Source organism: Choristoneura fumiferana, chromosome 16, assembly GCF_025370935.1.
Source record: "Choristoneura fumiferana chromosome 16, NRCan_CFum_1, whole genome shotgun sequence".
NCBI lineage: Eukaryota > Metazoa > Arthropoda > Insecta > Lepidoptera > Tortricidae > Choristoneura > Choristoneura fumiferana.
Genome location: NC_133487.1, coordinates 2,883,174 through 2,900,381, shown reverse-complemented (window position 1 = coordinate 2,900,381; position 17,208 = coordinate 2,883,174). Strand labels below are relative to the sequence as shown.

Below are 17,208 nucleotides of genomic sequence, written 5' to 3'. Positions count from 1 at the left end.
TATCCTCAAAAATATGATGAATACCATTGTATGTTCCACGGGGGCTTGAGCTTGACTCGAAATATCCTGGATTCTGGGTTTCTAACAGTCTCGTAAACGGACGTTTCCAAAAAAAAAATACAATTTTATACAAATTTTTATGAGTCAGTTTTGTCAGCTTTTTATTAAAAAAAAGTCACTAAACAAAAAAAATTAAACTGTCGTAATTGATTGTGCTCTTGGCTCTGAGAAGGAAAATCTATATTTATTTCCAAAATGAAAAAAAGGGTACACTTTTTTTGAAAACGCCCAATATCTTACTTACTGCCCTTAATTAAAACGCAATGTACTTATATAATATATTATGGCATGCAACTGTAATGCCATCTCTGGAGGACTACTCTGTAATTCGGAATTCGTATCATCTCTTACCATCAGGAGACCCACTTGCTTGTATCCAGTCGTATAAAAAAAAAAAAAAAAATATTGTCCCTTTTACTCTCCTAATAACATGCTAACAGTGTAAGCGATGCGACACAATATGAAGTTCGAATTACATACAAACATTTTTTTATGTAATAATCAATATGATCGGTGAATAAACAATTCGAAATCTTGGATCTTAAAATGGAATTTTTGACCTACTATATTACAATAACATTGAAGAACTCGGACTCGGGTTCGACGCACTATATCAGATTTGATAAGGTATCTGTACTTGCGAGAGAGAAATTTTTCATTCCGCGGAAAGTGCGTGAAGCCATCGAGATTAGTCGTCGGCGAATTTCAACGGGGATAGTGGTTGGACGGTACCTCCGAGTTGGAAACGGTGTTAAATACTCGTGCTGCGTTATCGGTGTGTGTGAACGTACCTTTACAGAGCGATGTTGTTAGTGTTGTGTGCTACCCTACATTTGACAGTTGTAATGATGATGAAAACGCGGGTAGTTTGTGCCGGTGTCAGTTTCGTTAGTAGTTTTATGCTGTTCACATTTTTTTCGGTTGTATTTATTGAAATGTATGATAGTTTGGTTCGTTGGTTAAATCTAGAAGGGGTGAAATTTAAGTTGTTAGTATTGACTCTATCTTAGGTGCCAATGAAATAGAACTGAAATTCTATATACTCGTCTGTAATCCGGTGCCTTATTTACTTGTAATATATAAGCGTAATGTACATTTACTGCATGTAATTTATCTATTTTCCGAGCTTGGTGTGAAGTTCAAAGTTTATTTCGAGTTAAGATGTCGAATATAATATCTAAATATTTTAGCGTGTCGTTTTATTTTTACCGATTTTAGGGTCTTTTCACCATCTTCTTCCTTCTTGATATTTACGTCTCACTTGCACACATGAAACACAACAAACAGCTTAACTTGGTAAGTAAAACCCGCGGGACTTTTCTCTTGCATTACAGCAGAAGGACCGCAATGGCATTTGATTTTAATTTGTGGCCCCAAATCGTTCCTGACATGGTCCAGGTGAAAATTTCAAGCAAAGATGTTGCTTAGACTCGAATCAAAACTTTTGCTTCAAAACAGAATGTCTATTACAAATATTTTATTTGAACTCTAATTATTCATTTATTTAATCCCGTCATCTGCTTTGGAATTGGGAAAGGCGACGGAATCTTGAGTCCATACAGTCTTGTATCCTCAAAAATATGATGAATACCATTGTATGTTCCACGGGGGCTTGAGCTTGACTCGAAATATCCTGGATTCTGGGTTTCTAACAGTCTCGTAAACGGACGTTTCCAAAAAAAAATACAATTTTATACAAATTTTTATGAGTCAGTTTTGTCAGCTTTTTATTAAAAAAAAGTCACTAAACAAAAAAATTAAACTGTCGTAATTGATTGTGCTCTTGGCTCTGAGAAGGAAAATCTATATTTATTTCCAAAATGAAAAAAGGGTACACTTTTTTTGAAAACGCCCAATATCTTACTTACTGCCCTTAATTAAAACGCAATGTACTTATATTATATATTATGGCATGCAACTGTAATGCCATCTCTGGAGGACTACTCTGTAATTCGAAATTCGGAATTCGTATCATATTGTCCCTTTTACTCTCCTAATAACATGCTAACAGTGTAAGCGATGCGACACAATATGAAGTTCGAATTACATACAAACATTTTTTTATGTAATAATCAATATGATCGGTGAATAAACAATTCGAAATCTTGGATCTTAAAATGGAATTTTTGACCTACTATATTACAATAACATTGAAGAAGCTTAAAGTATTATGTTTATAATAAAAACACAGTGTTTTTTTCTATGGTTATTTTATTGTCCCAACTTTACTTCAAGAATAACTAACAAATTCACAAGCGTATGATTCAATATCTATATTATTATAAACAATCCTAAAAAATGATTCAAATAAATTTCGAATAATTGACAAAGTATCTATTTAACAGCGGTTCAAACTAAATGGCACAAAATTAGGAAAAACAATTCAGACCAATCTATTTTACTTTGAGCTCGGCACAGACTAGAAAAAATTACTGAAAATAATACCATTATTTACCACAAATGCAAATAAAGGCACAACCACACTTACTAATATGTACCAATCGGAATGTATTGTTTTTAATATAGAAAAAAATACTTCAAAAAGTAATAATATTGAGGAAATTAGTGATAAATAAATGTGTAAATAATAAAAAAGCTATATACTTTTAATTATTATCAAAATTAAATCTTTGTAATACTAGCCCGATTAAAAACAATACTGATCGCCATAACATAACAAATTACACTTAAGTACTAAAAAAATTTTTTTTTGAGATAATAGTAAACTTAACCTAATCTGCCAAAATTTGTCTTTACAACTTATTGTAATTATCAACAAAAAAATTAGATACATTGTTTTAAAAATCGTAATTTACTAAATTTAATAATATCCAATTAACAACGACAAATCGTAAAAATAAGCCAAATACACTAATTCATTTTTCACTTACCAACAAACTACCTAATACACTATCTACCGGATTTTATTTTTATTCGACAATGTTAAGGGCAACACTAGCTAGATACATTAAATATTACAACAACACTGGCAGCTTACCCTACAAAACTGCTCATGATTAGGATTTACAAGAAAAATAAAACTCAACAGCGCCACTGTAAAAGTATCCACACTAGTTCAGAAAATGAGGATTTCTTGACAGTCGAAATAACAATACCGCTAGATGGCGTTACTATCGAGAGGTCCGTTTGACGTTCCGCCTGGGTTGCGATTGGCTCATTTAGCTATTTAGCCAATCACAAGCGTGACACAAATGTAAAAGTTATCAAACGAACTTTACGATACTAGCCAACTTTACTAGCCTGTCACCGAAACCCTCATTAATTTCATTTAGATTAGCAAACACTCTTTATTAAAATATGTTAATGTTTTGATACAATATAGCGTTGAACGTCTGTAATTTTACGTAAAACCAGCCGTGGAACTTCGATCGCATATCTTCGCCGTAGTGTGCTTAACGCGACGTGTTGTTTCGCTAATTTCTAAACAGTGTGCGGTTTATATATATATATATATATATATATATATTGTATCAAAACATTGGCTATATATATATATGTATAGCATTGAACGTCTGTAATTTTACGTAAAACCAGCCGTGGAACTTCGATCGCATATCTTCGCCGTAGTGCGCTTAACGCGACGTGTTGTGTCGCTAATTTCTAAACAGTGTGCGGTTTATATATATATATATATATATATATATATATATATATATATAGCCAATGTTTTGATACAATATAGCATTGAACGTCTGTAATTTTACGTAAAACCAGCCGTGGAACTTCGATCGCATATCTTCGCCGTAGTGTGCTTAACGCGACGTGTTGTTTCGCTAATTTCTAAACAGTGTGCGGTTTATATATATATATATATATATATATATATAGCCAATGTTTTGATACAATATAGCGTTGAACGTCTGTAATTTTACGTAAAACCAGCCGTGGAACTTCGATCGCGTATCTTCGCCGTAGTGTGCTTAACGCGACGTGTTGTTTCGCTTATTTCTAAACAGTGTGCGGTTTATATATATATAGCCAATGTTTTGATACAATATAGCGTTGAACGTCTGTAATTTTACGTAAAACCAGCCGTGGAACTTCGATCGCGTATCTTCGCCGTAGTGTGCTTAACGCGACGTGTTGTTTCGCTTATTTCTAAACAGTGTGCGGTTTCTAAACGGTGCACGGTGTCCCTTTGCCGTTTCTTTTACATATGAATAATAGCTACTTACGCTATAGTTTAGAGACCCTTGTTGAAGTATACGTACTGGGGCGGTTTTCCGTCTGTATTCTTTAGTAATTCTTCGTAGTTTTCTGGCTCGAAGCGTTTGATAGTATCAGTTGAGATTTTACTGAAAAATAAACAGTTTACTAAGTTTCAGTGTAGTTTTCTACGGGTTAAGAGTAGACGATGTCTCACATCCTCGTTGTCTTTTTAACCCCGTACGTAAAAAGAGGGGTGTTATAAGTTTGATGTCAATTTCTATCTGTCTGTCTGTCTGTGGTATCTTAGCTCTCAAACAGTTGGACTGATTTCGATGTAATTTTTTTCACGAGAAAGCGACTTTAATTGCGGCAGGTAACTATCTTTAATTACAATCGGTTAAGCCATTTTTGAGATAATGAACTTTGAAATGACAACGCCGGGGGTTTATCAACTTTTCTAAATTAGGTTAGCGCTACTGAGAGTTGGTCACAACTTTTGTGATGCAGTTGGTAGCACGCTTGGCGCGTGTAGACTCGAGATGCGGGTTCGAATTATGTCCGAGTTCAACCGAAAAACGTTCTATAAAATCTTAGATTTCGTTGAACAAATGTACAACTAATAAAAACAATTTAAAAAAAACTTTATACACGTTACTAACCATCTTTGCGGGAACAATGCGCAGGCCGTCGGCACCATAAATGTCAGGCTGAAAACGAAAAAAAATATAAATATTCACTGTTAGCGGTTCCGTGTAACTTTTTCTAGTAAACTTCATGATATTTTACCGGTAACAGCATGCCTGGAGAGCACATTATTCTATTTCTTTACTTTTCTGTGTCATGCTCACTACTATGTGCAATAAAGAAAGAAAGAAAGAAAAACATTTATTCGTGACATTTACACAGCAGAGAAAAACTAACAAGGAAATCGAGACAAATTTGTGTTTGCCTCGATTTCCTTGCGGCCGACGCTGATCGTCCGTTGGAACAATTTAGATGAGTTCAAGGTAAAACAATGAACTGGACAACTAAAAAATTTTATCACAATACACAAACATAGTAATACTCACTACAGTGGTAATACTAAATACTATGTGTAATGCTCACTACTATTAATCCCTTAAAGACACCATCAAACGATACCACTTAGCCGCACCCCTAAGACTAACTAATTCGACAATATTATCTCAAAAATACGGTGGTAATGCTATTTGTAAACGACAATCCTGGGGTGTCGTTTTGGGGGTGAACAATCAACGAGAGTTTACGTACATACTATGTGCAATACTCATTATTAAGTCCAATAATACTCACCACCATGTGTAATACTCACTACTATGTGCGATACTCACTACTATGTGTAATACTCACTACTATGTGCGATACTCACTAATATGTGCAATACTCACAACATGCCGACGATGGCGGTCTGTATGCCGACGTGCGCCCACCGGATGCGTTGCATCCACGGCTTGTGCTCGATGCGCTCCATTATCACCGGCAGCAAGAGCATGCCCGGAGCGCACATTACGATCCTGAAACAATCATCATCATCATCATACCAGCCGCAGGACGATCACTTTTAGACATAGACAGGTGATTATCAAAGCAGGTAAACTTAACCCACTGGCGTGTTCAAGCTAAAATGCGGTTAATCATGTTTTGAGATGGAGTCGATAAATGAGGCATTTTTTTAAATCGATACTAGTTGATATCAATAATTTATAGATTAACTACTATGTATCTGTATAGTATACAACTAGCATCGATTGAAAAAATACCGCGTACTTCGACTCCACCTTACAGCTTGATTTTTGTCACTTCGTCGCCTTTTTAAATACATAAATATACAGTAAAAGTCGTGGTGGCCTAGAAGTTTGAGATAATAATAAAATAATAATAATAAATATCACGGGACAATTCACACCAATTAACCTATTCCTAAAGTAAGCTTAGCAAAGCTTGTGTTATGGGTACTAAGCAACGGATAAATATAATCATATAGATAGATACATACTTAAATACATATTAAACACCCAAGACCCGAGAACAAACATCGTATTTTTCATACAAATCTGCCCCGACACGGGAATCGAACCCGGGACCTCAAGCTTCGTAGTCAGGTTCTCTAACCACTAGGCCATCTGGTCGTCCTAGAATGAAATTAGAAAGAGATACATTCGAAATTTACCACGAGCTTATATAGTGAAAGAATACATCGTGAGGAAATCGTGTGGGGGCACCACACGTGTCAAAGTGGCATGACTAAAGTAGTAGGTAGTGGCATAACAATAGCATTTTATTTACGTTTATTCTTTCTATTGTACCGTTTTTTGCCCAAATAAACATTGAACATGACAATAAAACAGAAACATAGGGTGCTCTAGCGCCATCTCGTATCGGAGTTCAAAACTAACATTGGATCGCTACACGAGTGTTATTTCATTATAGTTTTACTTTATATTTATACCTAGATGTGACCACTTGTGAGATTCCCTTGACGGGGGCCAGTTGCGATTTTCCGATTATCTTTCCATTATCATCAGTTACTTCTAGACCTGAAATTTAAGAAGGGAAAAAATAAAATAACCGAACATCATTTTCCCTACCCAAAAAAACTTGCCCACCTAAATACAAAATTTACATTCAAAAGAAAGTGTTCTTGAACGAACAACAGACAATAATAACAAAGTGAACAAACATAAAAGCAGTTCACGACATACACATAGTATGATAAAAACAAAAAAAAAGGTTTGTTACATGATAACCATCAGCCAAATAAGTGGTCTACCAATTTTTAAAAAAGTTCCTATCAAATGACTATGTCACTAAAGTCGAACTTTCAAGTTGACAGACACGTCTATTGGCATTATTGATTTATGATTGCAAACGATTATCAAGTCTAGGGTGGTAGACCACATATTTGGCTGATTGTACCTACCTATCACCAATCACCCATTATAGGTAGTCATTCACGATGACTCGTGCCGTGGATCTTATTACCAAGGAGCGGAATTCTCACAATGGTGTTAAAAGCATGAAAATATATCACATCATTATATTTCAGTCATTTGTTTCAAATTAAAATAAAAATCATTTTCAAAACATACCAAGTTCGAGCTCCTCCAGATATGATACGGTTGAATCATTATTTGTAAATTATACCTACAATGATATGTAATAGCCTCATATCCAACCCCAAGAAAGCAATTTTGAAAATATGTACATTTAGCGCGCAAGTCACTGAGTGCGCCGCCGGCCGCCGAGCGAGCAAGAAAGGGAAGCAGACAGGGAGCGGCAAATTATTAATGTCATAACATCTCCTTTTTTTTTCGTGCTACGGGTCAAATTGATTCTTATGGCCTAAAGATCAATCGTTACGATTTTCATGCTTTTAACACCATTTTCCCTCTTGTTCTGAGAGGAGGCCTGTGCCCAGCAGTGGGACGTATATAGGCTGGAATGAATGAACACCATTTGCAACTTTTTTTGGCGTTCCACTAGCACTAATAGGTAAATAAAGTAATTTTAAAGTAATTAAGTTGTACGTGTATATTAAAGTTTATTCCTTATACTGTTTTTCTTGTTGCTTCAACCCATACCTTTAATAATTTCATTCTGCCTCATCAAAGGGATGTTGACCCAGTTGGCAGCGGCCACCGCTACGAAAGGCACGAATCTCTGAAAAACAAAATGATCGATATTTTAAGCCATGTTGGCAAAACAAAGTCGTTTACACTATTATCAGAACAAACAACTACTTATGCGCCTGATATAATATGTTGTTGTTGGTTATGCATTTAAATTAATGAATTCTTAAATTATAACAGACTAGCTGTTGCCCGCGACTCCGTTCGCGTAGTATTGGTTTATCGCTATCCCACAGGAAATATGCGGGACTCAAACTATCTGTATACCGAATTTCATCTAAATCAATTGAGCGGTTTAGACGTGATTGAGTAACAAGTACATCTAACTAATAAAAACATCTTCACAAACTTTCACATGTAACAAGGATTACAAGGTGAAATCATGCAAATATAACCAGTGTACCTAACGCCATCTCTGCCATGTCCTTGTAACTAAATTTTCCCCATAAGAACAGTTACCAAAACTGCCGCTAGATGTCACTATCACATCCAAGCCCAATCCTACATCGCGCTGTTAAGATTTTTCTCAGTTTATAGACTACTTTACAATTTCTACTATTAGTTATCGCTTCTCGGCCTTTTGGCTAAGATCAAAGTGTAGTATCTGTTCTTTTCAGCTTAATATCTGAAAGTTCCCTCACTGAGGGACCAGTATATTAAACTGATTTTTGTAATTCGACGGGATGTTCGGGGCTCGCTCCACTCCCGTCACGGGTCGGCCCGGCATTGCAGTGCCGCCGGGATCGGCCCACATCATATCTTGAAACTAAACTGAGAAGTCATTGGGACTCTAAACTAGATTCTCATGGAGAGCGAGACAGAATTAATAATTACACAAATTTTTCACGTGACCGATGGAGATGCCAATAGCGTATCACGACACGGATAACGCCAAACGAATGAAGTAGTGCTGGCTGTGGCTGCCACCATTATTACTAGTGAGATAAGGGCTACTCTAGTTTTATCCAGTAAACTGGCATCAAAAAAAAAAAGGAAAACCAACTCCAAAAAAATAAAAATAAAAATAAAAATGGAACCAAACTACAAAACCCTTGAAAATATTTTTCTAGGTACCTCCTAGCTCGAAGTCGGTGACAGCATGAGCCAGCAGGAGTGGAACAATAGTCGTCTACCTCACCTACATACTATGGGTTTCAATCCCTCCTGCTGGGTTGTGCTGTCACCAACTTCGAGCAAGTAGGTACCTAGAAAAATATATTCAAGGGTTTGGTAGTCGGTTCCATTTTTTGTTATTCTTTTATTTTTTTGGAGTCGGTTTTCCTTTTTTGTTAAACACTTTTTAGTGATTCGTAGCCAAAGTACGTCTCACATTTCCATTAAGCCCAAGCACGGCTTAGTTACGTTGTTTTATAACAGAGTTCCGTTGCCTACCTTCCGGCTTCAGCATCAGATCAGTTCGAAAGAATCATTTACTTAAAGCTTCTTCTTAGTCGCTTATCTAGTAGGTCTATTAATCATGATCGTTTATAGACGAGCGAGCATTACTTAGCTTTGACGGGTTCCATTGGTCATCTACGGTCTTCTTCATCAGATCTAGCGTCTAAAGCCACAGAAAAAACCAAATTAAGTATACTCACAGCCAATATCGGATTCGTCGCTTTCTTCTGCACAACGAACTTGAACGTGAGCGCCGTGCCCATCGCGGCCGTGGTGGCCGAGACATAGGCGACGCCCATTTGCGTCGTCGTAAGTGGCGAGTTGGCGTTACGATTCGTGTAGTTAACCAGAGCGTTGAACGACTGGTTCACCCACTGCCAGAAAACTATCGCTGTGCCTGTTCTAAAATGTAAAAAAATGAAAATAAACTGAAACAATGAGGGCTAGCGTTTTTTGTCTTTCTAGATGGCGCCACAGTTGCGTGAGGTTTTTAAGCGTGGCTTTCAAAGTCTGTTATTACGGGCGTGAAAACAAAGTTTAGATTAAAACCGTATTTAATACACCTTAAAACCGTACCATAAAAATATCGAGCAACCACAGTGTTGCGTAGTCCCGTTTTGTTCGGAAAAAAGGGAGGACGAAAGGTTTCGAAAAACAAAACTGTCTCAAAACACAGACATTCATTGCCCCGTAACGCATAATTGCAGATAATGCAAAATATTCACAAAATAATTGTAATTATAAATATGTGGTAGAGCCTCACATCACAGTAACAACTTGCTGGCTGCAGTACGAATGGGCCGGCTCGACCGGGTTAGTACCACACTCCCACAGAATACTGGCGTGAAATAGTAGTTTTGCTACTGTGTTTCGTCCGGTGAGTGGGAGATCCGGAGGCCCAACTCCCCTCCCCCTTCCCTCCCCCTCTACCACCCCTCTCCCTCTCCCCTTTAGTCCGGCAACGCACCCGCAGTCCTAATAATGCTTGCTGTGATGTCCATGGGCGGCGGTGATCACTTACCATCAGGTGACTCGCATGCCCGTTTTCTAGCCATTTAATAAAATAAATAAAACCCGCGTACCTCACCCAAAAACTATGAGATTTGACATCACGCAGACTTCACGCTACACTAGCGCCTCTAGCGGCGAATTCATACGCGATAACCATTACACAGCACATTTTTGACAGATGTTAGACTATACATGTGAACGGTTGTGTTGCTCTGAAGATGAACTCTGGTTGAGTTCGAAACGCGTCAGTGTAGTGTGGTAGTGGTGATAGATGGGTTTGTGTGATTTATGTGTGTTCTTAGTTCTTACAGTGTGGAGGTGGAGGAACTGCATGAATACACATTTCTTGCATAAACGTAGCTATCATAAGGACGTGAGCGAGCAAAGTAAGTGTTTCAGTTCATTGGACCTTCGCAAAGTAACGCCTGATTCAATAAATGAATTTTAGTTAAGTAGTACTTTATTACAGTAGGGTGACGGCACCAATCATGGACATGTTAAGCACAGTAGTATCCAGTAATGGACAGCAAGGATTCAATGCCTTATAGCTCACCATTCCACCACCACCAACTTTAACACCAGTTCTTTAACTTTACCAGTTATGATCATCAGTTAACAGCACATAAGTGTTAAAAATTAGTTTTAGAAAAAGTAGCATCCCGTTTCTTAATATTGGATTGGTTCCTGTCCATGACTGGTGCACTCACCTTAGGTATGTTTCATTTCAGATTTTCCTTTTTTTCATAGTACCATCAGCAAAATAAGTGGTCTATCAATTTTTAAACAAGTTCCTGTCAAATGAATATGTCGCTAAAGTTGAACTTTCAGGTTGACAGACACGTCTACTGGCATTATTGTTTTGTGACATGCAAACGATTATTAACTTTAGGGTGGTAGACCACATATTTGGCTGATGGTACCTGAGCGATGTAGCTTTATTCGTGCTAAAACTACAAACACAAGTTTTTCCAAATCCCTATCAACAATACTGAGTGGCTATAAATCGGGCCCTCGAATGTACGCAGAAATAGATAATTTTGTATGTAGTGGGCCAAATTTTATGCCGAATTATGCCGCTGAGTATATGTATTTCCCATAAGCCTAATAGTTGAAAAAACCTTGAGCGACCATTTTACTACGGTCGTACACGAACAATGAAAGAAAACGCCTGGCAAAAATGTGAGGTGCGAGTGCCAAACTACTATTTACATTTCAATGACTCAGTGTCATGTGAGTCCTAATGGTCAGCGCTAAGGCGAGGGGGTGTGTCTGCGACGTACGACGTAACATCGCCTCAATGACACCGTTTTTTTGGGTTCAGTCCCCTTTTTGAGGTGCGTTACAGGGGTTAGTATCATTTCGTCTAAAATGCAGCTGGTCCACGTAGCAAATTAGCAATTGGTCTAAGTAGCAAGTGGTCTAAGAAGCAACTGGTCTAAGTAGACACTTGTCATAGTATCAAACGGTCTAAAATTCTTTGACTCAGATTCGACAAAGATCCGCTTCGCGGAGCTCCTATTCCGCGTGGTTGAGGCGCTTCGCGCCTGGACGCAACTCACCTAACCTAACCTACCTAAGTTTTTTCAAGTTTTCGACAAAAACAGGTTAGGAGTTAGGACCACTTGCTACTTAGACCAGTTGCTTCTTAGACCACGTGCTACTTAGACCAGCTGCTTTTTAGACCAACTGTTTTTTAGACTAAACGATACTAACCCCTTTACAGGCGTGAAGAATTGAAAAATCCGTTATGGACGCCTGGGTAGGGAAGGCCCAGGCAACGTCGAATTAGAAATCAACTAGATTAACTGACTTAGCTAAACTTAAAATTTAACTGAGTTAACATTTATGCCTCAAGAAGCTCCAACAGTTTGCCCATTTCGGACATAAATTCACTTTTTTACTATTATATAATTTTATATTGATTTAACATTACATACAAAATTATTGATTTAAATCATAAAGGCTCTTAAAGTTGTATAAGTTTATATTTGAATTGTCCACCGTCTAATGAATGATTTTAAATATAGGAATATTCGCCGCCTGATAGTAAAATCCACCAGATCATGAAATTCCTTGTCATGAAACGCAGCCAGTTCATGAAATAGCAAAGTGCAATATTTGCTTGACAGCAAACTTTAACCCTTTAGCAATACTGATAAGGTATTAAATTCAATGCTATCTGATAGCATGCCACAAATATACCATTATAGAACAAATATAATCAATTAATATCTCATTGAATACTACTGATATGTCAAGATAATTATATTTACAAGCTTTATTATGCTATAAACAATTTGATAAGATTTGATGGGTTTCATAATAACTTTATAAGTATTTAAATTTAATCTTGGATGTACAGTCAAAACAGTTTCTAATGATATCAAAGTATATAATGTAAGTACATATGTAATGGTATCAAAGTATACATATACAGCCTTATTCATAAAAAGTTAGAGCTCCTTGAAGGCTCCTTGAAGGCCCGATGCTAAAAACATGATTCATAAACGTCTGTTAGCGCTAATCAGTCGATCAAGGCTCTGCTAAAGTTAGCGGACCGTAGACCCTCCTTTATCTCCCTGCTAAGTCACAAAATGGCCGCCACAAGTTTGAACAGCTGACTTTGACAGAGCAAAAACCATACCGAAGATATTTTTAGTGAAGGGTGAAGTTACGCAAAGATTAAAAAAAAAAGGAAAAAATATTTTCAGGAATTTGTATTTAAAATCCTCTAAATTAGCAGCAATAAATTAGCAATAAGTATGAAAAAAAAAATAGGATGATTACACAATTATGGCTTTTTGCACAACATAAACATGCGGATCGGAAATGGCGGGAAACAAACTTCTCGCTTTTTATTTTTTTTTTCCTGCTAATTTGCTGTCACTGCTGTCAACTTTTTTTTTTTTAATTATCGATTAGGCCATTTTTTGTCTTTGATTTGTCAAGGTGGCCAACATAACGAGTCTAATCAGTCTATCAGCGGCTCAACAACTAGCAGACTGCTAGCAAGCGTTTATGAATCATACCTTCTTGACAACCGTCTAACAAGCTTAATCAGTCTGCTAAGTAACAGACCGATCAAACCTCAATTAAGGATTTTTTATGAATAAGGCTGATAGTGTGTAAGTATAGTGTAGTGTAGTATATTTGCTTATCAAAGCAACCGTCTTTGTCTGTCAATCATTCATGTGCGAAATTACATCAAAAATTACCACAAGCTTTACAGTGAAGGAAAACATTGTGAGGAAACCTGGACAAACCTCTGAAGCAATTGAATTGAAGCAATTTATTGGTGTGCATGGAGTATCCAATACTAACTGGGGCACACTTGGAAATAAGGGCCCAAGCCTTCTCATTCTATATTGGAATAAAACATACCTGTACCACTGTAGCATAGCTCCAGTGACAAGGCAGCCTCCTGGCATTTGGAAAGACATCCGTCCAAACACATTCTGTAGCTCTCCACTGTCTGGATGGAATGCCGACTCGTAAAGTTGTTTTGCACGGACCACTTTATCCATGGAAGTATTGGCGGGCTCTTTGCCTTCTCTAATAAAAAAAAATTACAAGCAACTGTCAAATGAATCAAATACCTACCTAATTATCTATCCTTTCCTTTTTAAAAAAAAAACAAAGGTAATCATTAGTCCGTCTTTTTTTCAGTTTCTTCTGGTTTGAAGTTTTACAGAGTAGGGTAAATCTTTGTGTAATTAAATGAAATACACATTATTAGAAAATATTTTTCTTTTAAAAACAATTGTACAAAAAATAAGAAGAGATTATGGATACTAGGGTAATCTAGCATCCAAAGCTTGTCTAAAAATTAGAAAAGTAAGAAGAATTATGTTGTCATGATCATGAATTACAAACACTTAAAAAAGAAAGACTAAAAACATAAGGGATGGGAAATAGTGGCCCGCGGCCGGACATGGACAAGATTTAATCAGGTCCACAATCAAAACCCGTCATCTAAATTCATCTCGTCATCTCAAGTGTTTTTTACGAATTACTTCAAGTAACTTGGAGCCTAATTTCAATGCTTTAATTAATGAACAGTCAAAATTTAATCTTTCACACTGACCCAGCACATCAAAACAATAAATTTACTATCAGATACCTACATGATTTATTTTTGTTGTTACTTGATTAGAATAAAAAATATTCAATAAATGCTCCCTGGCCCGCGGAAATGTTGTAATTATTGTGTATGTATGGCCCATCTCTAAATCTATTTCCCCATCCCTGTGCTAGTGTCTTATTTCAATAATAATAATAATAATAATACTTACTTCATAACAGAAAAGCACAGAGTTATAACACATATACAAAATTTTAAAAAAATATACTTACTTGTACTTCAAGTACAACTCCTTAGCTTCATGCAGCTCTGATTCTGGTACAAGAGACAGTAAAGGGTTTGAGATGAAGGCAAAATGTTTGAATCTCCCTACGAAAGTTCCCTGATCCCATAGTGGCTTGGTGATGTCTATCCTCTTTTCAGCAGCCATTATCTAAAAAGAAAAAAAATATGACTGACCAGCTAAACTGCAGAGGACTAAACATAAAAAGAAGTTTTTTTTTAATTAAATTAAATGTGTAATGTTAGTAACGTTGATTGCTATGCCTTTTAACAGAATAACAAGGTTATGTCTTAAGTTTAAGTCCCTAGCTATTCGGACAATGATGTAATTTACATTTGAAGACCTTGAAAATGGTTAAGCATATATAGGTAATGTAAAAAAAACAATAGACCTGTTTCTGAGGCTCATATCATACAAATAATTTTATTTCTTGATTATGTAAGTCTTTCTATATTTTAATAAGTTATAGTACACTTACAGTTATCAAATTATAAGCGAGATTGTATTATATTTATAAATAAAACTTATTCCGACAATGAATATAATAAAGTCAAGTGCGGCTACTTTGCATTGCACGACCCGCAAGCAAAGGAAAGGAAACAACTTGGCCGCAAACCGCAAAGCGAAATTAAATTAAAGATAAGTGCGGGCGGGCGGTGTCAGTTAGTCAGCCAGCTGTCAATGTCAAAGAAAACTAAAAAACATAAAACGAAAAGTTAAGGCGCGGCCACATGCAAGTCGCTCGACGCTCGTGTCCAGCGTCAAATCTGGTCACGTGACATATAGCGATAAAGCTGAAAGAAAAGGTTGAGCTTTATCGCTGGAAAATAAAAACCTCTTCAATTTCAGCAAAAACCTCTTCGATTTCGTGTTATACTTCCTAGCGGTGACATGGTCCAATTTCGTACATTTCTCGTAAATTTTTTGAATAAGACTTTGAATCCCATACGACACCATGTCACCGCTAGGAAGTATAACACTCAATTTATTTTATTTGTACCAAATTTGTACCACTGCCACACGACTGCTACTAAATGAGATTAAGAATTAGTTTCCAAGACCAAACCAAATCATTCCTGCAAGCAACCATCTTAACGCTGCTGCTCGACACGGCGACCATTTCATTTTAAAGCAGTAATCCCCATTGAATTGAATAGTAAAAGTAAAGAGATTTTTAAAACAAATATTAGTTTACGCGAAATTTTATTTATTCAACCATTGACAAGGGATAATGAAATGGTAATGATAAAAGGATAGAATTGATTTAGTCTATGCTATGACATTCCTCCGAGAAAAATATGGCGGCTGTCGCTGAAACAGCCGATATGACGATTCAAAAGAATTCCAAGATTTTGGTCAATGTTGAGGAAGCTTTAGCTGATTTAATAGTGGTTTCTTATAGTACAGAAAATAAAAAATTTCAAGGTGTACTTTTGGACTCCAACAAAGGGTTGGTATTGGTACAGTGTTCATATCTATGTGTATCGATTATTGGTAAAAAATTGGTTTATTCATTCATTATTTTGCAGTAATCTACCTTACGGAGTTTATAGCCTCAATCCAGCATTTTCCAAATCAACCGTATCCACCGATTCAACCGATGATAAGCTACATTCCGCTAGTCAAAGATTCACATACCAAGAGCCACAGTATGCGGCCGACAACCCACAGAAGCCTAAAAAACCTGGTCCGAAGGGCAAACCGCAGCAAAAGCAAAAGATGACTGTACGATTGAGGGCCAGGAAGGTCCTGTGCTCCAACTGCAAAGGTATTTGCAACGAGAACAACGAAAATGTAGACGTGTCTAAAAAACGGAAGCTGGAATCTGATGACGACATTTCCCCTAACAACTTTGAGTCACCCCCCTCTGGCAAAAAGTACCTCATTGGCAGCTCGCTTATCCCAAGGATACCGCGCCTACAGCCCAACGAGATAACAAGTGCTATAAAAGGGGCCCCAAAAAGTTCTAGCAAGGGTAGTGAAAAGACAAGTGTCAAGGTCCAAAAATCAACCAATAGTCCAACAAAGGAAATGGCGTTTGTCAGTGTGCCCAGTGACCTTGAGAATAAAGACGGCAGTGATCCATCATTCACTTCTATGTTCACAAGTGCACGAACACTTAAAATTTGCTTTGGTGAGGGTGAAGGTACAGTTGTTAAAATACCACCCATAACAGGTGATTACAATGAGGATTCTGGAGTCTCTTGTGATATGACTAAACCTTCAAAAATGGATTTGAAAGTTGCAAAAAAAGCCTTGAAAAAAGCTAAGAAACAAGCAAAGAAAAATACCATAATCCTCAAAATGGGGACACGGCAATCACCAAAGCATATTGGGGCTTTGTCACCTAGAAACAATGTGTCCAATGGGCCACCGACAATAGACCCATTAGAAAAGAAACACAAGCACAAGGTAAAACACAAAAAGAAGCACAAGTTTCAGAAGGCAAGAGATGAGAATGTTACTGAATCTGAATCTATTAACTACTTTAGTGATATCAAAGAGCATTGCCTAAAACAGAAGCTGTCAATTAGTCTAAGAAGATTGAGTAGCAA

At 36.9% G+C, this 17,208-nt stretch overlaps 2 protein-coding genes and 1 non-coding gene across 4 annotated transcripts in view; 2 read left to right on the top strand and 1 right to left on the bottom strand.

The window, feature by feature from the left end:
- Window positions 1–4,136: 4,136 nt before the first annotated feature.
- On the bottom strand, window positions 4,137–15,320 carry Sfxn2 (sideroflexin 2). 2 transcript variants are annotated; one of them, XM_074098885.1, is made up of 9 exons: window positions 15,132–15,320; window positions 14,643–14,803; window positions 13,671–13,841; window positions 9,479–9,680; window positions 7,833–7,911; window positions 6,701–6,788; window positions 5,640–5,765; window positions 4,890–4,937; window positions 4,137–4,376 (listed from the first exon to the last, which is right to left on the bottom strand). In XM_074098885.1, the coding sequence occupies exons 2-9, from the start codon at window positions 14,798–14,800 to the stop codon at window positions 4,265–4,267; spliced, it is 984 nt and encodes a 327-aa protein (XP_073954986.1). In that variant the 5' UTR covers window positions 14,801–14,803; window positions 15,132–15,320; the 3' UTR covers window positions 4,137–4,264. The 2 variants fall into 2 exon arrangements, with proteins under 2 accessions (XP_073954986.1, XP_073954987.1); XM_074098886.1 differs by lacking the exon at window positions 15,132–15,320 and adding an exon at window positions 15,045–15,115.
- On the top strand, window positions 8,445–8,637 carry LOC141436658 (U2 spliceosomal RNA). Its single transcript, XR_012452316.1, has one exon. It is a non-coding gene; the product is annotated as a U2 spliceosomal RNA (small nuclear RNA).
- Window positions 15,321–15,942: 622 nt separating the features above from the next.
- The window catches only part of LOC141436047 (uncharacterized), a gene marked incomplete in the record, with an annotated part of 7,226 nt that continues 5,960 nt past the window's right edge, over window positions 15,943–17,208 (top strand). Inside the window, 2 exon segments of the mRNA XM_074098884.1 lie at window positions 15,943–16,103; window positions 16,183–17,208. Of these exon segments, the coding sequence (XP_073954985.1) occupies window positions 15,952–16,103; window positions 16,183–17,208 (1,178 nt within the window).